At 36.6% G+C, this 26,237-nt stretch overlaps 1 protein-coding gene across 3 annotated transcripts in view; it reads left to right on the top strand.

Annotated features, from left to right (window-relative positions):
• The window catches only part of EPHA6 (EPH receptor A6), a 932,172-nt gene that overhangs the window by 112,551 nt on the left and 793,384 nt on the right, over positions 1 to 26,237 (top strand). The window contains exon 1 of one of the 3 annotated variants that reach the window (XM_050778970.1): positions 13,330 to 13,576. The exons of the other annotated variants lie outside the window; for them this stretch is intronic. Coding sequence (XP_050634927.1) covers positions 13,529 to 13,576 — 48 coding nt within the window. The 5' untranslated portion in view covers positions 13,330 to 13,528. Of the gene's footprint in view, positions 1 to 13,329; positions 13,577 to 26,237 lie in introns of those variants that run through there. 3 annotated transcript variants of the gene reach the window in all.

The raw sequence follows: 26,237 nt of genomic DNA, 5'->3' as shown, positions 1-26,237 counted from the left end.
TAGCTATTCTTCCTGATGCTCTCTCTCCTGCCAAGCCCCATCCCACAGGCCCCAGTATGTGTTGTTTCACCGCAAGTGTCCATGTGTTCCCATCATTTGTCTCCCTTTTGAGTAAGAACATGCAGTATTTAGTTTTCTTTTCGTGTGTTAGTTTGCTTCCAGTTCCATTCATGCCTTTGCAAAGGACGTGATCTCATTCTTTTTTTATGGCTGCATAGTATTCCATGGTGAATATGTACCACATTTTCTTTATCCTGTCTATCATGTATGAGCATTTAGGTTGATTTCATGTCTTTGCTATTGTGAATAGTGCTGCAGTGCATGCATGTATCTTCATAATAGAATGACTTACATTCCCTTGGATATATACCCAGTAATGGGATTGCTGGATCAAATGGTATTACTGCCTCTAGATCTTTAAGGAATTGCTACACTGTCTTCCACAATGGTTGAACTAATTTACACTCCCACCAACAATGAAAAAACTTTTTTCTACACAACCTAACCAGCATCTGCTATTTTTTGACTTTTTACAAAATTGCCATTCTGACTGGCATGAATGGTATCTCATTGTGGTTTTGATTTGTATTTCCCTAATGATCATTGATGTTGAAGTTTTTTATGTGTAATTGTTGGCTGCATGCATGTCTTCTTTTTAGAAGTGTCTGTTCATGCCCTTTGCCCACTTTTTAATGTTTTTTCCCCCCTTTAATTTGTTTAAATACCTTGTAGATGCTGGATGTTAGACCTTTGTCAGATGGATAGATTGTGAAATTTTTCTCCCATTTTGTAGGTTGTGTGTTCATACTGCTAATAGTTTCTTTTGTCGTGCAGAAGCTCTTAAGTTTAATTAGAGCTCGATTTTTCCTTCTGTTGCAGTTACTTTTGGCATCTTCATCATGAAATATTTGCTAGAGCCTGTGTCCTGAATGGTATTGCCTAGATTTTCTTCTAGAGATTTTATAGTTTTGGTTTTCACATTTAAGCCTTTAATCCATCTTGAGTTGATTTTTGTATATGGTGTAAGGAAAGAGTCCAGTTTCAGTTTTCTGTATATGGCTAGCCAGTTCCCCCAACACCATTTATTAAATAAGGAATATTTCCCTGTTGCTTGTTTTAGTTAGGTTTTTTGAAGATTTGATGGCTTAGTTGTGTGATCTTATGTCTGAGTTCTCTATTCTGTGGGTTCTCTATTTGGTTACATTGGTCTATGTGTCTGTTCTTGTACCAGTACCATGCTGTTTTGGTTACTGTAGCCTAGTAGTATAGTTTGAAGTCAGGTAGTGTGATACCTCCAGATTTTTTCTTCTTGCTTGGGATTGCCTTGGCCATTTGGGCTCTTTTTAAAGTAGTTTTTAAAAATAGTTTTTAAATAGTTTTTCTAAATCTGTGAAGAATGTCAATGGTAGTTTAATGGAAGTAGCCTTGAATCTATAAATTGCTTTGGGAGGTATGGTCATTTTCACAATATTGTTTCTTCTTCTCCGTGAGCATGAAATGTTTTCCATTTGTTTGTGTCATCTCTGATTTCTTTGAGCAGTAGTTTGTAGTTCTCCCTGAAGAGGTCCTTCACTTCCTTTATTAGCTGCATTCCTAGTTTTATTCATTTTTTGGCAGTTGTGAATGGGAGTTCTTTCATGATTTGGCTTTCTGTTTGCCTGTTGTTGGTGTATAGGAATGCTAGTGATTTTTGCACATTGATTTTGGATCCTGAGATTTTGCTGAAGTTGCTTATCAGCTTAAGAAGCTTTTTGGTTGACCAATGGGGTTTTCTGGATGTGGGATCATGCCATATGCAAACAAAGATAGTTTGACTTCCTCTCTGAATACCCTTTATTTTTTTCTCTTGCTTGATTGCCCAGGCCAGAACTTTCAGTACTATGTAGAATAGGAGTGGAGTGGTGAGAGAGGGCAGCCTTGTCTTGTGATGGTATTCAAGGGAAATGCTTCTAGCTTTTACCCATTCAGTATGATATTGGCTGTGAGCTTTTCATATATGGCTCTTATTATTTGCAATATGTTCCTTTAATACCTAGTTTATTGAGAGATTTTAACATGAAGGAATAATGAATTTTATCAAAGGCTTTTCTGCATCTATTGAGAGAATCATATGGTTTTTGTCTTTAGTTATGTTTATGTAACTATGTAACATATGCAAATCACATTTACTGATTTGCATATGTTGAACCAACCTTGCATCCCAGGATGAAGCCAACCTAATTGTGGTGAATAATTGTTTTGATGTGCTGCTTTAGATTCGGTTTGCCAGTTTTTTATTGAGGATTTTTGCATCAATGTTCATCAAAGATATTGGCCTGAAGTTTTCTTTTTTTGTTGTGTCTCTGACAGGTATATATGTTTTGGTATCAAGATGTATTGACCTCATAGGATGAGTCAGGGAGGAGTACCTCCTTTTTAATTTTTTGGAATAGTTTCATTAGAAATGTTACCAGCTTTTTTTTTGTGCCTCTTGTTAAATTCAGCTGTGATTCTGTCTGATACTGGGCTTTTTTTGTTTGGTAGGCCATTTATTACTTTCTCTTTTGAAACTCACTATTGGTCTATTCAGGGATTCACTTTCTTCCTGATTCAGTCTTGGGAGAGTGTATGTGTCCAGGAATTTATCATTTCTTCTAGATTTTCTAGTTTATTTGCATAAAGATGTTTATAGTATTTTCTGATGGTTGTTTGCATTTCTGTGGGGTCAGTGGTGTTATTTCTTTTATTATTTCTGATTATATTTATTTGAATCTTCTCTTTATTCTTCTTTATTAGTCTAGCTAGTGGCCATTCAATTTTATCACTTTTTTCAAAAAGCAAGCTCCTTGATTTGCTGATTTTTTTTTTTTTCCCCTGAGACGGAGTTTTGCTCTCGTTGTCCAAGATGGAGTGTAGTGACGTGATCTTGGCTCACTGCAACTTCAGCCTCCTGAGTTCAAGTGATTCTCCTGCCTCAGTATTCTGAGTAGCTGGAATTACAAGCACCTGCCACCATGCCTGACTAATTTTTGTAATTTTAGTAGAGCTGGGATTTCACCATGTTGGTCAGGTTGGTCTCAAACTCCTGACTTTAGGTGATCCACCCGCCTTGGACTCCCACAATTCTGAGATTACAGTTGTGAGCCATTGTGCCCAGGCAATTTCTTGATTATTTGGAAGGGTTTTTCACATTTCTATCTCCTTCATTTCAGCTCTGACCTTGGTTATTTCTTGTTTTCTACCAGCTTTGGAGTTTGCTTGCTCTTGGTTCTTGTAGTAGTCCATTTTCACACTGCTATAAAAAAATACTTCTTGAGATTAGGTAATTTATAAACAAAAGAGATTTAATTGACTCACACTTCCACATGGGTAGGGAGGCCTCAGGAAGCTTATAGTCATGGCAAAAGGAGAAGCAAGCACATCTTACATGGCAGCAGACAAGAGAGTGATTGTGTGAAGGAGGAACTGTCAAACACTTATAAAACCATGAGATCTTGTGAAAGTCACTATTACAAGACCAGGATGGTGAAACCAACCCCGTGATCCAGTCACCTCCCACCACGTCATTTCCTAGACACATGGGGATTACAATTAGAGATATATTTGTGTGGGGACACAGAACCAGACCATATCGTTCCATCCCTGCCACCCCCAAATCTCACATCTTTTTGCATTTCAAAACCAATCATGCATTCCCGACAGACTTCCAAAGCCTTAATTCATTTCAGCATTAACCTAATGTCCAAGTCCAAACTGTCATCTGAGAGAAGGCGAGTTCCTTCTGCTTAGGAGCTTGTAAAATTAAAAGCAGTTAGTTAATTTCAAGATACAGTGGGGGCACAGGCATTGGATAAATGCTCTTATTCTAAATGGGAGAAATTGGCCAAAACAAAGGGGCTACAGGCCCCATGCAAGGCCAAAAATTAAGATGGCAGTCACTAAATCTTAAAGCTCTGAAATGATCTTTGACTTTATGTCTTACATCCAGGACACGCTGATGCAAGGGGCAGGCTCCCATGGCCTTGGCTTTGTAGGATACAGTCCCCCAGCTGGTTTTATGGCTGGTATTGAGTGTCTGCAGCTTTTCCTGGTGCACCATGCAAACTTTTGGTGGATCTACCATTCTGGGGTCTGAAGAACAGTGGCCTTATTGTCATAGCTACACTAGGCAGTGCCCCAGTAGAGGCTCTGTGTGGGGGCTTCAACCCCACATTCTCCTACTGCACTACCCTAGCAAATGTACTCCATGAAGGCTTCAGCCCCTGCAGTAGACCTTATGCTGGACATCTGTGCATTTCCATACATCCTCTGAAATCTAGGCGGAGGTTCCCAAACCTTAATTCTTGACTTCTGTGCACCCGTAGGCCCAACACCACATGTAAACTGGCAAGACTTGGGACTTGCACACCCTGAAGCAACAGCCTGAGCTGTACCTTGGTCTCTTTTAGCCACAACTGGAATTGGAGCAGTTAGGATGCAGGGCTCCAAGTCCCATAGCTGCACAAAGCAGCTGAGCCCTGGGCCTGGCCCATTAAACCATTTTTCCCTTCTAGGCCTTAGAGCCTGTGATGGGAGGGACTGCTGTGAAGGTCTCTGGCATGCCCTGGAGACATTTTCTCCATTGTCTTGGATATTAACATTCAGCTCCTTGTTACTTATGCAAATTTCTGCAGAAAATGGGTTTTTCTTTTCTACCACATTGTCAGGCTGCAAATTTTCTAAACTTTTTTACTCTTTTGGTTTAAACGTAAGTTCCAGTTTCAGATAATCTGAACTCCAGTTCAAAGTTCCATGGATCTCTGGGGTAGGGGCAAAATGCTGCCAGTCTCTTTGCTAAAGTGTAGTAAGAGTGACGTTTGCTCCAGTTCCCAATAATTTTCTCATCTCAATCTGAGACCACCTCAGCCTTGACTTCATTGTCCATGTCACTATCAGCATTTTGGTTAAAACCATTCAGTAAGTCTCTAGGAGGTTCCAAAATTTACCTCATCTCCCTGTTACCCTGTTCCAAAGTCACTTCCACATTTTCAGGTTGTCTTTATAGAAGTGCCCTACTCCTGGTGCCAATTTCCTGTATTCGTCCATTTTCACACTGCTATAAAGATACTACCTGAGACTGGGTAACTTATAAAGCAAGGAAGTTTCATTTACTCACAGTTCTGCAGGGTTTGGCAGGCCTCAGAAACATTTCACTCATGGCAGAAGGGGAAACAGGTATGTCTTACACAGTGGGAGGCAACAAAGTGAGTGTGTGAAGGAGGAACTCTCAAACACTTACAAAACTATCAGATCCCATGAGAACTCAGTCACTATCAGGAGAACAGCATGGGGGGAACCACCCCCATGACCCGGTCACCTCCCCCCAGGTCCTTCCCTGGACATGTGGAGATTATACAGATTATAATTCAGATGAGCTTTGCGTGGGGACACAGAGCCAGACCATATCAGTTCTCAAGTTCTTTTAGTTGTGATGTTAGGTTGTTAGCTTGAGATCTTTCTAGCTTTTTGATGTGAGCATTTAGTATTATAAGTTTACCACAACACTGCTTTAGCTGCATCCCAGAGATTCTGGTATATTAGCTGTTTGTTATCATTATTTCAAATAACTTGATTTTTGCCTTAATTATTTACGTGAAAGTCATTCAGGAAGCAGGTTGTTCAATTTCCATGTAGCTGTGTGGTTTTGAGTGAGTTTCTTAATCTTTAGTTCTAATTTGATTACACTGTGGCCTGAGAGAGAGTTTGTTATGATTTTAGTTATTTTGCATTGGCTTTGGAGTGTTTTACTTCTGATTGTGTGTCAATTTTAGAGTAAGTGCCGTGTGATGATGAGAAGAATGTATGTTCTGTTATTTTGGGGTGGAGAGTTCTGTAGATATCTAACAGGTCCATTTGACTCAACTGAGTTCAGGTCCTGAATATTTTTGTTAATTTCCTGTCTTGATGACTTGTTTAATATTGTCAGTGGGGTATTAAAGTCTCCTACTATTATTGTGTGGGAGTCTAAGTCTCTTTGAAGGTTTCTAAGAACTTGCTTTATGAATCTAGGTGCTCCTCTATTGGATGCATATATATTTAGGATAGTTGGCACTTCTTGTCAGATTGAACTCTTTACCATTATGTAATACCCTTCTTTGTCTTTTTTGGTCTTTGTTGGTTTAAAGTCTGATTTGCCAAAAACTAGGATTACAACACCTGCTTTTTTCTATTTTCCATTTGCTTGGTTTATTATCCTCAGTCTTAATATATTGAGCCTTTGTGTGTCTTTGCATGTGAGATGGGTCTCTTGAAGGCAACATACCAGTGGGTCTTGGCCTTTTACCCAACAGCCTGAGCTGTACTTTGACCTCTTTTAGCCATGACTGGAGCTGAAGTGGTTAGGATTTAGGATACCAAGTCCCACAGTCATTCTGTTTCTTTTAATTGGGACATTTAGCCCATTTACTTTTAAGATTAGTATTGTTATATATGGATTCCATACTGCCATCATGATGCTGGCTAGTTATTTTGCAGACTTGTTTATGTAGTTGCTTCAGTGTGTTGCTGCTTTGTGTACCTCAGTGTGTTTTAATAGTGGCTGCTAATGGTTTTTCCTTTCCATATTTAGTGCTTCCTTCAGGAGCCCTTGCAAGGCAGGTCTCACGAAAACAAATTAATTCCCTCAGCATTTGCTTATCTGAAAAGGATTGTATTTTTCCTTCACTTATGAAGCTTAGTTTGGACTGATATGAAATTCTGCGTTGGCAATTTTCTTTTTTAAATATTGGCCCCCAGTCTCTTCTGGCTTGTAGGGTTTCTGCCGAGGGGTCTGCTGTTAGTGTGTTGGGCTTCCCTTTGTAGGTGACCTGGCCTTTGTTTCTGGCTGCTCTTAACATTTTTTCTTTCATTTCAACCTTGGAGAATCTGATGAATATATGTCTTGGGATTGGTCTTCTTGTGGAGTATTTTACTTGGGTTCTCTCCATTTCCTGAACTTGAATGTTGGCCTCTCTTATTAGGTTGGGGAAGTTCTCCTGGATGATGTTCTGAAGTATGTTTTCCAAGTTGATTCCATTCTCCTTGTCTCTTTCAGGTACACCAAGCAGTCATAGGTTTGGTCTCTTTACATAATCCTGTATGTCTCAGAGGTTTTATTTATTCATTCTTTTTTCTCTGTTCTTGGCTGCTTCTCTTATTTTAGAAAGATATTCTCAGGCTGAGATGCTTTCCCCAGCTTAGCCATTTCTGCTTTTAATACTTTTGATTGCGTTGTGAAGTTCTTGTAGTGTTGTTTTTCAGGTCTAACAGGTTAATTATGCTTCTCTCTAAATTGGCTGTTTTGGCTGTCAGCTCCTGTATTGTTTTATCATCATTCTTAGCTGCTTTGCATTGGGTTACGATATGTTCCTTTAGCTCAGCGAAGTTTGTTATAACTATACCTTTGGAAGCCTATTTCTGTCATTTTAGCCATCTCAGCCTCAGCTCAGTTCTGAGCCCTTACTGGAGAGGTGTTGTAGCCATTTGGAGAAGGGGCACCTGTATATTTGAGTTTTAGCATTTTTGTGTTGATTTTTTTCCATCTTTGTGGGTTTATCCACCTTCAATCTTTAAGGTTGCTGACCTTTGAATGGGGTTTATGTGGGGTCTTTTGTGTTGATGTTGTTTTCTGTTTATTTGTTTTTCTTTTAACAGTCAGAACACCCTTCTATAGGGCTGCTGCAGTTATACCCAGGTTGCCTTAGATTTTCCAGTACCTGCAGGTATCACAATTGAAGGCTGTGCAACAGCAAACATTGCAGCCTCCTCCTTCTGGAAGCTCCATCCCAGGGGAGTACTGTTTCATTTTCAGCCTGAACATACCTGTAGGAGGTGACTGGAGACCCGTATTGGGAGGCCTCACCTAGTCAAGGGGAACAGTGTCGGTAACTTGCTTAAAATAAGCTGTCTAGCTGGGCAAGGTGACTCATGCCTGTAATCCCAGCACTTTGGGAGGCTAAGGTGGGCAGATCACCTAAGGTCAGGCGTTCTAGACCAGCCTGGCCAATATGGTGAAAACTCATCTCTACTAAAAATACAAAAATTAGCCAGGCATGGTGGCATGTGCCTGTAATCCCAGCTGTTCAGTGTACTGAGACAGGAGAATCGCTTGAACCCGGGAGGTGGAGGTTGCGGTGAGCCCAGATCACGCCACAGCACTATGGCCTGGGTGACAGAATGAGACTCTGTCTCAAAAAAAAAAAAGAAGCTGTCTGGCTGCTTTTCGGTAGAGCAAGTGTGCCATTTTGGGGATCCCTTCAGCCCTGATTGTTATGGGTTCTCCAGGGCCCACAGGCTGGACTGACTGAGGTGCCCGAACAACCAAGGTGGTGGCCTGCTCCACCTCCCAACCACTTTGTCTTAGATGGAAATTGGAGCTCTGTTCATAGAAAACTGAGTCCCAGCTGAAGCCCTGGCTGGGAGGCCCCACCCGGTGAGGAGGAATGGATCAGGGTCCTGCTCTAAGGAGCAGTGAGCTGCCATATGGCAAAGCAGCTGTGCTGAACGGGGGAACCCTTTCTCCTCTGGACTGTTTGGACTCTCAAAAGCCAGCAGGCTGAGATGACTGAGTCCACCTAACCACAGAGATGCTGGCCTCACCTCCCCCCAGGGACTCCATTTTAGGTAGAGATGAGAGCCCTGTCTGTAGAAAACTGGCTGGGGTGGCTGAAGTCTGGCTGGGAGCTCCCATTTAGTGAGGAGGAATAGATCAGTGTCCCACTTAGAGAAGCAGTCTGGCCATGGTGTAGCAAAGCAGCTATGCTGCACTAAGGGGACCCTTTCATCCAGACTGTTTGCACTCTCCAAAGACTGCAGGCTGGAATGGCTGAGTCAACTGAACTGCGAGATAGTAGCTCCCTTTCCCTCTGGTAGCTCCTTCCCCTCTAGACAGGCTCCACCCTGTCACCATTGGCTGCCTGGAATTTCAAACCAGTGAGGCTTATCTTGTGAGGTATCGTGGAAGTGGGGCCCTTAGAATACTGCTGCTTGGCTCCCTGGATTCAGCTCCCTTCCTAGGCGTATGCATGGACCTCTTGCCTTACCAGAGTTGCACACACCCTTGTTGAGGATCCTGGAGCCAGAATATGCAAAGCTCCTGGGTCTCTGTGCCTGAGCAGCTGCTCTGCTGGGACTCCACACAGCTCTGTGTGTTTTACCCTAGGCCCTGGTGGCATGGCTCATGAGGGGATCTTCTAATCTATGGGTTGCAAAGATCCATGGGAGGAGATTGATTTCCCGGGCAGAGTCACACAATCCTTCACTGCCTCCCTTGGTTGGGGGTGGGGGTTCCTTGGCTGTGTTCCAGGGTGGGCCATCACCCTACCCTGCTTTTCTTCATTCTCTGTGGATTGAGTTGTTTGCCTAATCAGTCCCAGTGTGAGAGCCTGGATATTACAGATGAAGGTGCTATATTCATTTGCCCCTTTCATTCCTCTGTGAGTGCTGTGGACTGCAGCTGCTTTTAATTGGCCATCTTGGCTCCTCCATGCAATTCATTTAACTTTACATCCTTTATTTATCCCTTACTCTTTTGGGAGAAAATCTTCAAAATAAATATTTAAAAAACACAGAATGTACTTCAGTTAGTCAGCTTACCTTTTACATTTACTTTACCAAAATCCTTTAAAAAGAGAGAACTGGTTTTCTATTATTTAACATATATTCACATGACTTAAACCATACAAATTAGAAATAATGAAAAATAATTATGAATGTTCAGTGGAACTTATCTGCAGGATTTAGAAGACATTAAATTGTCTTAGTATGTCCTCCTGTAACCAAACCCAGGTTCGGCTCCCACTGCGTGAAAGCCAGACGAGAGAGACAAGGGTTAGCGGGAAGGAAAGCAGGTTGATGTGGAAAGCCGGAGGGTTAGCAAACCGAGCAGATGGTGGACTGTAATCCCAGATTAGTTCACCACCATCTCTAAAATGCGTAATTGTAAAAAATGGTGTGTTTTTATTTTTTGGATTTTTTTTTTTTTTTTTTTTTTTTTTTGAGACGGAGTCTCGCTCTGTCACCCAGCCCAGGCTGGAGTGCAGTGGCGCCATCTCGGCTCACTGCAAGCTCCGCCTCCTGGGTTCACGCCATTCTCCTGCCTCAGCCTCCCGAGTAGCTGGGACTACAGGCGCCCACAACCGCGCCCGGCTAATTTTTTGTAATTTTTAGTAGAGACGGGGTTTCACCGTGGTCTCGATCTCCTGACCTTGTGATCCGCCCGCCTCGGCCTCCCAAAGTGCTGGGATTACAGGCGTGAGCCACCGCGCCCGGCCTGGATGTTTTTAAAGTTTTAAAAATATTTTAATCAAATATATGTTTTTTAAAAATATTACTGTCATAGTAAAAACATGCAAATGAATTACTTGGTTAACATGTGCTTCTCTATGTGTGATCTAAAAATTTTTTTTTTTAATTTACTATAGGATTTTTAAAGAGAAACTTGATATGGGAAAGATACAGAAGTGGTACAGGGTGCAGGGTCTATGTATCTTTGTTCCAATGGCTTATCTTGGGTAATCATCCATCTGGATGCCAGGATGGCATTATTTTGACTTCCACCCCATGGTGGTAGACTAATTCTTTGCAACCCCCTTTAAGCAGGAGGATTCCTCAATCAGGGCTCCATTCCTGGCTTGTTTTGAGATTAGCCTCTGGAATTTCCTAAGGAAGGACACAACTGATAAGTACATATTGCCAGAAGGAAGTGTCTAGAGAGGGACAAAGGATGAAGGGGTGAAATGGTAGGGAAAGAAGAAGGAGAAAGTAGGTGATTAAAATATATTTTTAAAAATGAGGTTCTGGTTACATTCATTTTACTAACAATGTATTTAATTATTATATTTCCAAGATTCTAAAATTGCAGGTTTTTGTTATTTACCTAATTAACTTTTAGCTAAATATGTTTATAAAAATATTAGTTTAACTATTTTCATGATTTTGGAATGCATACTTTGACACAGGCAAATATATGGACAGCAAATAGTTAAATTTCTTAGAATTTTCCTAACTCTACCTTGATTTCCAGAGTTCTGCAAGTGAAATTAGTTATAACAGAATTCTCTTGTAATTGTACAGTTTTGTTAACACCTTATAAGAAGTGGGAAAGTAAGAAAGATTCATGATCAAATTGCAAATCGCTGTGAAAGTACAAGACAGTTGAGGATTTGAGAGTTTCTTAGAAGAATTTAGTTACAAATTTTAAGGACACAGAGTAAGTTTATTATTATACATTTTAAAGTGAAATAGGAAAGTTAAATGTGTGATACAAATAATTGTGAACTGAGGAATCAGAGAAGAGAGAGAGTATGGATATTTAATGTGTTTTGGGTACAATAAAGAACATGATGATTATCCTGTTGTGTAACAGGAAATGATCAGATGATAGTTGTCATTATTTGGAAGAAATGGCTTTGGTATTTTATGACTCAATTTTTATAACAATTGATGAAAAAGGCTCTGTAGTGATTTGAGGTGATATTGTTATTTAATGTACCAGATAAACAAATTTGATATTTATTACAACCAAAATAGTTGGTTCATATTGTTCATGCTAAAATAAGCTATCAATAGAGTTTCATTTTAAAAATATGAAATACATTTTTCCGTTTTAATGGGTTTTATTCACAGGGGCAAGTAAACCTACACATAGTTAAGCCACAAAGAAGGGTGTTTGAAAATACAATACTTCACTTTGATTGAGTAGGCCATTTTATTTTAACTGAAATGTCCTGGGAGGTGGTATCAATTTCTATCAGATTTTTATTCCTTGCAGATTTAATCTTCATTTCTGTTTTTAGAGTTTGTTCTTTATGATCCATTTTTAATTTTATCTTATACCATTATTATTAAATATATTAGCACATTTGGTATTTCTAATTTTAATTGTAAATTACCACTTCTATAAGTGATCATTTGTTTCTAGAACTATTTTTTTCTTCATACCTTATTTTATTAACCATGGTTTTAAAATAATCAAATACAAATTTCTAGAATTATTAGACAAAATATAGTAAGCAGAAATAGCTGTTTTTACTGGTTTTGTTGCATTAAACAAACTACCCATTGAGTATAATTTTACCCTATGTATAACTATGTTATAATAATATGGTAATTAGGCACAGAAATGTTTGTAAAAATTACTTTATATTGTTTACATTATTTACAGTATTTTCAAATATTAATGGTTTATATAAAATTATAAATTAAGGGGAATAATTAGAAAGATCAGTGAAATTTAAATAAATATTCACAAATTAAGTACCATAAAATAACCACATAATTCAAATGTCCTTTTCCTGAAGGACTATCAATCCTAAATATGAAAACAGAGGTTAGAAAAAACATCCTTTAGGTATAATAACTTTAAATATTATCTTTGTTCCTAGCATTATAAAATTATCTTCTCCATTACTTGTTTTTAATATACTAACATCATAAAGAAATGGGGATGTGGTATCATTTATTTTTTTACTTTTTATATTAACTTTCAATCATAAAGATTCAAATATTGGTTCTCTAATGTCTACCCAACCCTTGCACAATTTTACATGATCCAGTAACACTAAGAGCATTTAGATGAATGGTTACTGTTTTAGCAACCTCTCTTCTTCAAATACTTAGCATGTTCATTTTCACTAAACCTGAAGACAATACTCACATTAACAACATTTTTATGTATTTTAGAAAACAACTATAACAATTATAAGTAGGTTAACTACCTGAGGAATAGTTCATACTGGGGAAAAATAAAATCAAAATATGTTTTTATTTTCCAATTAATTACTCTGATTATTTGAACAAATTAAGAATGATATGTAATTCCAGGATACAATATTATCTTTTCCATTTAAGGTTAGAAATATAACTTGTGATATTTTAATTTTGGTTAAACATTTACACATATTTTAGCTATTATATGAATATATGTATATGATACATAAAACTATTTTAGGTATTCTACATGGATGTACTTCCTATTACATAATTCATTTCATATATTCTATATTTTAAAAGACCATATTATATTTAAATATTTTTGAAAATATAATATATAAAGATAGCATAAAAATTTCCAGATTGTTGTGAAGCATCATATTTCATTTTATATAAAGGATACCATCCTAAATATTATATATATTTATAACAATTCAACTTTCCTTAAACATTTTATATATATATATGTATGTGTAGTTCTAAGGATGTTTCTGATCTAATTCACACATGCATATTTTCAAATATATCCTAATTTGAGTTAATTCAATGTATTTTTATTTATATAAATACTCTTATTATTAATATGACATGAGATACTAGATATTATTAATATGACACGAGAGGACTCATTAGTGAAAATGAATATTTCGTGTCATACCATATAGCACCTTCATTGTGCAGAGTTGCTAAAACAGTATGAACAAACCTCCTAAGGAAAATTTGATATAGCTTTCCTATGCTTTTCCAGACCTATTTTCAACACTGCTAAAAGGGGGGAAAATTCAAGAAGGCACTGAAGAGACCACCTCACCAGAACCTGATGTTTCTTCTCCTCTGGATGTACATGCTGCAGCTCCATAGGAGCCAGGTTGGAAAAGTTTCTAGGAAAACAACATATGTATTTATAACATTTTTTTAATGGAAAGATATTTTTGTATGGAAATATGTCATTTTAGGCCTCAGAGTTAAGTACATTAAAAAGTTCACATTTTAGTTTCAACTTAACATTTACTTCTTAAATTTTTTTAAATCAATAAAGAAACATTTGGCTTTTCAAAAATATGTTTGAAATGTAATGGTTTTAAAGCATGCAAAATTAGGTAATTTAAAAAGTCATGTGTCTGCTTTACATAAACCTAAAAAAAGAATGTCAAGCTGTTATGAATCCATTATAATGATAGAGTATGAAATTAAATTATAAAATTTATATCTAAATTTTCAAGCTCTTTAGTGTATATTACGTAACTGGCAGTGGATAATTTCTGTAATTCTTTTTTTTCTGTATTTCAAGCTCAAGGAAATGTATAATATTGCTCTTGGTTTTAAGTTCAAGTTTAAAAATAATAAGTATTCATATGTTCATTTCCTAAGCCTAGGAGAACTCTGGGATACAAACCAGGGTATTCCAAAATGACCTTGAAGGGATACTTTTTTTTAACGAAAACTAATTTCAGACCTAAATTTCATAGTCAACTTACTGTGCAATTGCACACCAGAACTTATTCCTCCTATCTAACTGTAACTTTGTATCCATTGCCCAGTCTCTCACTATCCACCCCCAGCCTCTGGTAACTACTGTTCTGTTCTCTACTTCTGTAAGATCAACTCTTGTAGATTCCACATATGTGTGAGATCATGCAATATTTGTCTTTCTGTTCCTCACTTATTTCATGTCCTCCAGGTTCATCCGTGTTGCAGCAAATGACAGGATTTCATTCTTTTAATGTTTGAATAATATTCTTTTGTGTATATATATGTATTTTTTTCTTTATCCATTCATCTGTTAGCTGTTGTATTCTATATTTCAAAATAGCTGGAAGAGAGGATTTTGAATGTTCTCACCACAAAGAAATGATAAATTTTTGAAGTATATGCTGAATGCTCTGATTTGATTTTTATTTAGTATATATATACAAAACATTGCACTGTGCCCCAAAATATGTACAATTATGTGTCAATTAAAAACAAAACAAAAACAAAAAGATTTTTAAATCCTAAATTTCAGATTTTATATATTAAATGCTTTTGAAAGTGTAGTGACTCTATTCAGAATATTGAAATGTGCTAGGGCTGATAGCCGTTCTGTGAATAGAAGATGCCCATAATGATTACAAGTGCAAATGATGTATTTAAAAACATAAGCAGTTAACACTATTAGTGAGACTAAACTGTCTAGTTATCAAAACTTATTCAAACATAAAGTAAATAATAATGTAGGGTTCTTTCCCTTTTATAATGAAAGCAAAGTTGACTTTTGTATGATAGAGTATGGTATTGATTACTGTGGTCCTGGCTACTCAGTAGGTTGAAGCTGGAGGATTGCTTGAGCCTGGGAGGTTGAGGCTGCAGTGAGGCTAGCGGCCTATGTTATGCTGAAAAATAAATTGAAAAAAGTATCTGTAAAATGAAATTTAAAGGGATAAGAAAGGAATGAACTTGATATTTCAGAAATTATTGACATGTAAGATGAGTTTTGCAATTTATGATATATATGATATATCAATAATGTTAATAGATCATAAATTATATTATATCCATCAGTGAATAAACATGTTGTAATATAGTTATCCCTTTTTAGCTACTACATATTTTTCTATAAAATTCCTTGCAAAGTTACTTATATGTTGTCTCGATTAACTCTCCAAGAAAGAATGGTATGTACTCACCATCTGCTCTCACAAAACCATGCTAGTTAGACTTTTGTCCCACCACTCCACCAAAACAACTCGACGCCAGATCACTTATAACACTCACGTTGTTTACTTTAAAACTTAATGTTAAACCCTCATCTTACATAATTTATCAGTAGCCTTTATCATACATAATAGCTGCCTGTTTTTTAAAACAATTGTATCACTTCTATATTTCACTTTTTTTTTTCTTTTTACCTTTTAAATTTCTCTGGCTGGTTTCTCTTCCATTGATCAGAAATTTGATTCAAATATTACCATATATGGTCTATATGGTCTTACTTAGTTTCAAGGCTTTAAATATGTCATTGGATCCTGAATTTGTATTTCAAGCCTTGACTTCTGCTCTGAACTCCAGCTTGTTCATTTAGTACTGTACCTATTCAACTGGCATGTCTATCAGGCATCTTATCCAACATACCTAAAACTGAACACCTTGGTCGGGCGCAGTGGCTCATGCCTGTAATCCCAGCACTTTGGGTGTCATAGCGGGTGGATCAAGACATATGTAGTTTTCTCATCTGTAAAATAACTCAATATTACCTATCTTTCTAGATTTTTGGGGGGGTTAAGTAAAATGAAAAGATAAGAGATCAAGAGATTGAGACCATCCTAGCCAACATGGTGAATCCCTGTCTCTATTAAAAATACAAAAATTAGCTGAGCATGGTGGCATGTGCCTGTAGTCCCAGCTACTCAGGAGGCTGAGGCAGGAGACTCACTTGCACCCAGGAGGCGGAGGTTGCAGTGAGCCAATATTGCGCCACTGCGTTCCAGCCTGGGCAACAGAGTGAGACTCTGTCTCAAAAACAAACGAAAACAAAAACTGAACACTTTATCTCCCTACCTCGCTCTGTTTCTTCTACAGTTTTCATTGTTTTATATTTTCAGAATTTCAGTTATTCTAGATAAAAATTTGGAGTTCTTCTTAATTTTACTTTTTTTCAAACTGTATTTTCAATTGAGCAACAGATATCTGATTTTACCTTAAAAATAAATCCAGAGTTTGATTGACTTTTACCACCACTATTGAACCAGTCTGGTGCATGATACCACCATCTTTCCCCTAGATTAATAAAATCATATTCTAAGTGGATTTTCTGATTCCATACTCACCTCCATACCAATAGTCTCTTTTCCTGTATAGACCTGTGCTGTACAATACGGAACTCCAGAGTTGACCGATTCCTTGAAATGAAGTAGTCTGCACTCACCCTGTGTTGTCTGAACTGTAAAGCCAGGCAAATTCCATCATCAGCTGACTCATACATGATCAAGGCTAACGAAGGTTGTGTAAGCCATGCATTCGAGTTATAATTGATTACTGGATTACTCAAATATGTTACATGTGTTACTAACCCTACAAAATAAACCTGTGTTTCTTTGGTCAGGTCACATAACAATTTCATATGTAGTTTTCTCATCTGTAAAATGACTCGATATTACCTACCTTTCTAGGGTTTTTGGAAGGTTAAGTAAAATGATAAATTTAAAGCATTTAGTTCAGCACATTAATTACAGATTTACATTTTAATTAAATAATGAAAAATATATGTATCTGTAAATACCAATATAATTAGTAGATTGAAGTTGTGAAAATTAAAGGCTATAGGAAAGTGAAAAAGAATAAATATATGATCTTGTTACAGGTGATAAGCCTACATTGGTACGTTGTTATCAACCAGAGTTCATCATTTACATTAGGATTCACTCTTTTTATTGTACATTCCAAGGATTCAGATAATTTTAAAATTCCATGTGTCTACCATTATAGTATCATACAGAGTATATTCCTTGCCCTAAAAATTCTCCATGCTCTGCATGTTCATCCCTCACTACTACTTATCCCTTGGCAACCACTAATCTTTTTCTGTACCACAGTTTTTCATTTTCCAGAATGCTGTGTAGTTTCATTCATACAAAATGTAGCCTAAGATTGGCTTATTTCATTTAGTTATGTGCTTTAAGTTTATTCCATGTCTTTTCCCTATGTGATAGCTCATTTCTTTCTAGTGCTGCATAATGTTCCGTTGTGGATGTACCTGGGATTTTTGAAGATGGGATCCTGTACATATTTTAGATATTTTCCCCAACTATTTTAAAATAAGTATGCAGGCAAAAACTTTTTTTTATTGCACTTTGGCAAAGTTTATCTTTGCATGACTCTTAAAATGGATATAGTCATCTAAAATTTGGAGTGTCTTATAGATCAGTTGTTTTCATATATACTTTACTTCTGTATATTCTATATGTTATTGACGACAATTTCTGTCCTTACTTGTCAGCTACCACATAAAGTTGATAGTGATTCTTTCACTCTCATTCTTTTATATTTCATATGTAACCTTGGCATAATTTTGGCTATTTTAAAACGTAGGAATCAGTACATTGTTTAAGCCGTATGAAGATGTCTTAGTAATTCTTATTGATGTACTTTTTCTTTCCCTGAAAGTCAGGAAAAGGAATATTAGATATGTTTTTGAATAGGCCAGCTTTATGGAAAAATGCTAAGTATTTAAAATGTAGTTACACTTTGATAAAAATAAATGAATAAAATCTTATATTATTATATAGATTCGTGGTAAAAGGAAAGTCCTTATATTTGATTAGTGATGTTTCCTCTATCTTCAGATATGCTTCCTTTCACCACAAACTCAAGACTCAAGAAATTTGTACATATATAGCAGATCTAAGATAAATGAAAATCTGGTCGCAGTTCTATTTATCAAACCAAACACCTATACCTTATTGTCAGGATTGTTTGCTAAGTAAAAATTAATCTGTATTGATGTACCAGAGAATTGGAATAAGGTACAAAAGACTAAAGGGCCCCAGAAAAGATGGATTGCTTGAATTGAGATTGGCTTTACTCATCCTGCATTGTGTCTTTTGGCTGCATGCATCCTAAGTTGTGAGTGACTGGGACATTTGGAGGTTATGCCGTGGAGTCCTGCTATGCTGTTGACCGTCACCATGTAGGGCGTTTTGTTGTATGCCCTATATCCCTTTTCATAATGCTCAATAAAATCGGTGTTAGGTGAATCCTATTGTCTGTTGCACTTGATTGCTAAATCAAACCCAAGAACATTGCTGCAGTTTTACAAGTGTATACCAGGTCCAAGGTAAATGAGAATCTGGCCCAGTTACTGATTGATAAATAGAGAAAAAAAAAAAGTAAGTTTTTTTTTCACTTGTTTTGAATTTAATTCTAATAAAAATTTAACTTAAATTATAAAAACAAAAAATTATTACATAAAACAAAAATAGCTATTAGCAGCCAAAGGTGTGCAGCATATACAAAGGCAGTATAAAACTGGCTGTTGAAAGATGGGCTGTGAATTCAAAATTTTGCAGTATTATTTATTAACTGTGTGATTTGGGACATATTACCTAACCACTCTATGCCTTAGTTTCTTTATTTGTAATGTTGGGTTAATAATAATTAATGACATGATGGGACTTTTTGAGAATAGAGTGAGATTTTTATAAAAAGTGTATATAACATTGCTGTGTAAAGTTGTCTATTAGCACATGAAATCTCTGTACATAATAAGGATTGTAAGCAGATGATACAGGGTTCCAATGGGTAATAATTTAAATGACTAAGTAATATTAAAAGGTGGGAAATGTATGTGGGGAATGTATTTATTCCTTAAATACTTGACTAAATGCAAATACATTTAAAAATCACATTTATTTTATTTCTCTAACTTCTATTTAAATGTCAGTATTTTCACTACTTTCTCCTCTGCTTTTCCTCTACTACTTAAACTTACTCTCTCTAGGACATCTCATTTGTGACCTCCATGACCTTAGAAGGTTAAATACTTATCAAAATCTTTTCTATAACCCAGACTTTTTTTTCTGAGGACCAGCACCATTTTCCCAATTGACTACTAAAAATTAAAGTCTTAACATTAAACCTTTTGTGTTCACAAATTCAACATTCATAGCTTTGAAGTCTTTGTGTCGTTACTTTTCCTTAAAATTTATCCTTTCCGTGCAGTGTCCTCTAACAAAGTTCTGTTCAGGGAGACCTCACTTTTAAAACTTACATTAAGTTGTCATTATCTCAAGTTACTGTGTTTAGCAGACATTAAAGGATCTTGGAAACCTGGTGTGTGCCACTTTCCCAGGTTCATATTGCATCTTTCCTCATTAGCCTGATGTTCCAACCACAAGGCCCATCTTAGCATCTCGTAATCTCTCATGTGCTTCTGTATACCTATGAGAGGTTCTCTCATTCTCTAGTTCTTGGTTTGTCCAAGAGTACTCATGCACTAGTTCAAATACTAATGCCATTGCCTCACCTATTAAGTCTAGGACCTCTTAGACAGAGTCTCTGGGCCCCTGTAACAACCTTTGCACAATCCTGGTATACTGGTGTAACCCTCATTGTCCTTGATTTTCTGAAGGATACTGAGTTGCATTTTTCTCTTTCATGAGGTTGCAGCTTTGTGAAGTCAGGTACTGTTTCTTTTTCTCAGTTGTAATATATTAGTTCATGTAAAAATTACTGTGAGTATTGCATTTTTAAGGTTGAACCAATGAAACAATGAAACAATGGAAGTTGAAGAGAAATGAATCATCATTATTCATGGGTGGTAATCTTCCAAAGATACCTTTATGCTTAATATCTAATTATCTGTTATGAGCCTCCTGATTCTATAAAATTATATTTGAGTATTGATGTTTCGGTGTATATGTCCAAGTTCAACTTTATCCACTTTTCATTACTATATGTATTTATATTGCTATATACACATCATAATTGCCTTTTCCATGATGATATGCCAGTTTTTTACTAGTGTCTATTATGTCTATCTAGATCTTCATTATTAAACATTGAAATATTTTTATTGGAATTTGTTATTTAAGAGAATTTGTGATGGCTGATAATTTTCTTTTCATTTAACCCAACTTTTTCTTTTATTCTTTTTCTGTTTATTGTTTATGAATTACATATTAGTGTTGACTTCATTGCTTTTTTTTTACTTAGTTAAGAATTGATATTCAGTGTTGGCAGTGGAATTATGATTGTAAAAAAAAATTCTTATTCCTTAGTTGCTTCACTGTTATGGATTTTATTTTCAAGAAAAAAATAATTGAGAAACTCTCCAGTAGAAAGCAGGTTTTCTCCTGCATGGTCAGTAATAGTCTGCCAACCAGATATTAGCCCATAGCCTATACTTTTTATACTGTAATACTTTTTACCTATTGATTTAATTCTTTGTTCTAACATACTTTATACCATATTAGTGACATAAAGAAATCAAAATGTGCCTTTAAGTTTTTTATTTTAGTATTAATTGAAGATAAAGTTATTTGATCAATCAGTAACATTTACAACATAATCATTACTATCAACTCAGTTATTAATGCCCCCTAGTAAAAAGCCATATAACTCTTTGCTAAGAGAATTCAAGTATTTCAGAAACAATCTCTGACAGCAAGATGCTTATTTTATATATTCTATTAAGAATATAAACTCTATAATAATCATCACCATCATAATTCTGGTTTACTAGTATCATTTTATAGTTTATTAATTACCTTCACTTGCAGAGATATGTCATAACATCTTAATAATAACCAGAGGGAGCCATATTGTGTCCTTTATGGTCCAATATAGACCTGAAAGTCAGGTAAGTTGAAGCAACTAATTTGATTTTTATTTGAATCAGAGTGCTGAGGCTGTGGATTAAATCATATATTTTGATTAAAATTTCCAAGTTATATTATGCAGTTTCTCCTTTGTTTATAAAACCAGAGGACAATACACTACAGAGCATGTTATAGATGCAAACGGAGTAGCATAGGTCATACATTATAGCAGTTGAGAGACAGAAGCCATCTCTGTGGCCTGCAGCAGCCATGAAAATTAGCATGGTCTCCAGGAAGGAATAAAGACAGGAGTCAAGGAGATGACCTACTCTTTCTCAGCAGCCTGGGAAACTATGGTGTACTTGGTTTGAGCTAAGGGCAGACAAGGCGGATATACATAATCTTGATAATTAAGATTCTTGGAAAATTCAATTATTTCTCATCACCCAGACTGGGTACTTGTCCTCTTGTTCTCCATTGTACTAGGAAGAGACCATCATCATTAAGCATTCCTCACTACACCCATCCAGACAAGAAGATGAGCTAGATGTGGTCCGACACGTGTTGAATAGCTTGATAAGCACTGCCTAGTACAGTGCCTAGCACCAAATAGCTGTTTTCTAAACTTACTTTCTGCTATAGTTTGGATGTGTCTTGTTCCCACTGAAACTCATGTTGAAATATAATTGCCAATGTAATGGTATTGTGAGGTGGCAGGGTTATTTAAGAGGTGTTTGGATCATGAAGGCTCTACCCTCATGAAGGGATTAGTGCAGTTCTCACAGGGCTAGGTTAGTTCTTGTGCCGAGTTAGTTCTTGTGAGAGTCAGTTGTTAGAAAGAGGTTTGGCCCTCTTCGTTTCTCTTTTCCTTGTGCTTTTTGCCCTTCTGCCATGTTATAACTCAGTATGAAAGACTTCAAGAGAAGTTGTTTCCATGCTCCAAAATTGTGAGCAAAATACAGTTCTTTTTTTATAAATTACCCTGTCTCAATATTGTTAATAGCAACTGAAAGTGGGTTTTCTATTACCCAATGTTAACAATATTTGACCTTTGTCAGATGCATGGTTTGCAAAAGTTTTCTCCCATTGTGTGTAGGTTGTCTATTTACTCAGTTGATAGTTTTTTTTTTGACAGAAAATCAAATACTGCATGTTGTCACTTACAATTGGGAGCAAAATGGTAAGAACACATGGACAGATAGAGGGGAACAACATGGTAGTATGCCACAGTGTCTGTCTGTGGAGGGTGGGAAGAGGGAGAGGATTAGGAAAAATAACTAAAGGGTACTGGGTTTAATACCTGGGTGATGAAATAATCTGTTCAACAAACCCCCGTGACATGAGTTTACTATGTAACAAACCTGGCACAAGTACCCCTAAACTTAAAAGATTTTTAAAAATTAAAACATTTAACATAAAGAAATAACCCAAAAAGAACAATATTTGAGTTAAAGATTTCCTGGGTTTTTCATAGACTATGTTTTTCTAGTATATCATGATGCTAAGTTAGATTTTCTATCCTGTATCGTAAGCTAACCAAAGAGTTTATTTTTTTAAAAAAATGAGAAGTTAATTAGGTAATTCAATTTAGTATTTATATTGCTAAAAAATAAAGATTAAAGATGCACATTTCTAATTATGTGATCGCTATCTATTGAGATGTTTTATTTGGAAATTCACTTAGCATTTGTATTATTGAAAGTGGCAAGTCAATTCCCAGAACCGTCACCTTTCCTTTTTCCAGGCTTTTAAAATTGCCTTAAAAATTACACAAATAGTACATGGTAGCACAAAAATACTCACATAATACCAAAATCTATGAAGTAAAGTGTTAAGTTTATGGCTCCTGCATACATTTATAGAAGAAACTTGACTTTTCTCTTTCCAAGTCTTCTTTTTAAACTAAAGCAAGCCAATTCTACACTCTTTTCTGTGTTAAAGTTTGTTATCTGTCTTTTAGGCCCTTTTTAAAAAATAAAAATGGTTTAATTAGATCCCATTTGTCAATTTTGGCTTTTGCTGCCGTTGCTTTTGGTGTTTTAGACATGAAGTCTTTGCCCATGCCTATGTCCTGAATGGTACTACCTAGGTTTTCCTCTAGGATTTTTATGGTATTAGGTCTAACATTTAAGTCTCTAATCCATCTTGAATTAATTTTCGTATAAGGAGTAAGGAAAGGATCCAGTGTCAGCTTTCTACTTACGGCTAGCCAATTTTCCCAGCACCATTTATTAAATAGGGAATCCTTTCCCCATTTCTTGTTTCTCTCAGGTTTGTCAAAGATCAGATGGCTGTAGATGTGTGGTATTATTTCTGAGGACTCTGTTCTGTTCCATTGGTCTATATCTCTGTTTTGGTACCAGTACCATGCTATTTTGGTTACTGTAGCCTTGTAGTATAGTTTGAAGTCAGGTAGCGTGATGCCTCCAGCTTTGTTCTTTTGACTTAGGATTGTCTTGGAGATGCGGGCTCTTTTTTGGTTCCAAGAGCTTCTGCACAGCAAAAGAAACTACCATCAGAGTGAACAGGCAACCTACAGAATGGGAGAAAATTTTTGCAATCTACTCATCTGACAAAGGGCTAATATCCAGAACCTACAAAGAACTCAAACAAATTTACAAGAAAAAAACAAACAACCCCATCAAAAAGTGGGCAAAGGATATGAACAGACAGTTCTCAAAAGAAGACATTCATACAGCCAACAGACACATGAAAAAATGCTCATCATCACTGGCCATCAGAGAAATGCAAATCAAAACCACAATGAGATACCATCTCACACCAGTTAGAATGGCGATCATTAAAAAGTCAGGAAACAACAGGTGCTGGAGAGGATGTGGAGAAATAGGAACACTTTTACACTGTTGGTGGGATTGTAAACTAGTTCAACCATTATGGAAAACAGTATGGCGATTCCTCAAGGATCTAGAACTAGATGTACCATATGACCCAGCCATCCCATTACTGGGTATATACCCAAAGGATTATAAATTATGCTGCTATAGAGACACATGCACACGTATGTTTATTGCGGCACTATTCACAATAGCAAAGACTTGGAATCAACCCAAATGTCCATCAGTGACAGACTGGATTAAGAAAATGTGGCACATATACACCGTGGAATACTATGCAGCCATAAAAAAGGATGAGTTTGTGTCCTTTGTAGGGACATGGATGCAGCTGGAAACCATCATTCTTAGCAAACTATCACAAGAACAGAAAACCAAATACCGCATGTTCTCACTCATAGGTGGGAACTGAACAATGAGATCACTTGGACTCGGGAAGGGGAACATCACACACCGGGGCCTATCATGGGGAGGGGGGAGGGGGGAGGGATTGCGTTGGGAGTTATACCTGATGTAAATGACGAGTTGATGGGTGCTGACAAGTTGATGGTTGCAGCACAGCAACATGGCACAAGTATACATATGTAACAAACCTGCACGTTATGCACATGTACCCTAGAACTTAAAGTATAATAATAATAAATAAATTTAAAAATAAATAAAAAATAAATAAAAAAATAAAATAAAAATAAAAATGGGCCAGTTCTGCACAGTTTTCTGCATGTTGCTTTTATCTCACGTGAGAGACAACCATCTATATCACCATATACTGATCTATCCATGTTTCACCTTCCTTCTTTCTCTTATACCCCATATTCAAACCATTAGCAAATCCTGTCCAGTGAATCTTAAAGCAGAGTCGTTATCTGTGTTGCTGCTCTTCTAATCCAGGCTTTGTCTCCTTTCCCCTGGACTGTTTCAGTAGCACTTTTTTTTTTTTTTGAGACGTGGTCTGACTCTGCCACTCAGGCTGAAGTGCAGTGGCACAATCTCAGCTCACTACCACCTCTGCCTCCTTCACTTAAGGGATCCTCCCACCTCAGCCTGCTGTGTAGCTGGGACTACAGGCATGTGCCACCACACCTGGCTTATTTTTTTTTTGTAAAGACGAAGTCTTGCTATGTGGCCTAGGCTGGTCTCAAACTCCTGGGCTCCAGTAATCCACCCGCCTCTGCCTCCCAAAGTGCTGGGATTACAGGCATGGTCCACCACACCCAGCCTTCAATAGCATCTTAACTGCTGTCCCTTCCTCACTTGCCTCAAGACAGCCAGCAGGATGACCCACCTAAATTGTAAGCCAGATCTTGCCATTCCTCGTGGCAAAAACTCTGCAGTGGTTCAACGTATTATTAAGAATAAAAGCCAAAATCTTCTCAAAAGCCTGCCACAGCTTTGGTGATCTTCCCCAATATCTCTTTGAACTCAGTTCTTAACCACTTCCTGTCTTACACACTGAGCCCTTGTCACACTGGCCCCTTGCTGTTTATCATATAAGCTGTGCTTGCTCCCAACTTGTGTTTTTTGATCTTACTCTTTCCTCTTCCTTTAATGCTCTTACCCCAGACTTTTTTGTGGCTTGCACAAAAGTTTCAAATATCACTACACAGGGAGAAGTGCTCCCTGATTATCTCACATAAAGAACACCTCCCTCATTCACTCATGGCTCCTTTACTGAACCTCACTTTCTATTTCTTTAGAGCACTTTTTACCAACGATATTTTTATAAGTTTTTAAAAATCCTTTTCTTTCCAAACAAATTATCACCAAATAAAAGTTTGTGAAAGCAGAAATTAGTCTTCAATTTTTACTGATGTACATTCTACGTCTAGAATGCTGTCTGGCACATAACAGGTTCTTAATATTTATCAAGTGAATTATTGAATGATTTGACTAATGAACTATATTAACATTAATATATTTCAAAGTATAGATAAAACATAATTATTCACTTATTGGAGATCTTTGTCTCTAATATTTTACTGAGCTTTACAGAGTTAGAACACTGCTCAGCGAACGTTCTTGTGATGTATTTATGTAGAACATGTTTCTGCTAGTAGAAATGCTGTATCAAAGAATATGAACATTTTAAATTTGATATGTGCTGACATGGTACCCTCCAAAAAGACACATCACATGTGTCTTTACTGAGTATTTTTTTTTGTCTATGGACATGTTATATCTCTTTTCATTTACTTGGATTTCCATATAGTTTAATATGAATTTTATTTGTATATGTGCATAGACTTGATATTTATTCATACTATAGCTTTTCAGTATCCATGCAAGGGATATTTATGGTTTTCATTAATGCATATCCTCCAAGGAAGCAGAGGGAAACAGTTTTTGGTGTGTGAAGAATTTCCACTTAAGTTACAGAAATTAG

The sequence above is a fragment of the Macaca thibetana genome, chromosome 2 (genome assembly GCF_024542745.1).
Source record: "Macaca thibetana thibetana isolate TM-01 chromosome 2, ASM2454274v1, whole genome shotgun sequence".
In the NCBI taxonomy this organism is placed as follows: domain Eukaryota; kingdom Metazoa; phylum Chordata; class Mammalia; order Primates; family Cercopithecidae; genus Macaca; species Macaca thibetana.
The sequence above is the reverse complement of the archived record's forward strand: the minus strand, read 5'-3'. Positions and strand labels throughout refer to the sequence as shown.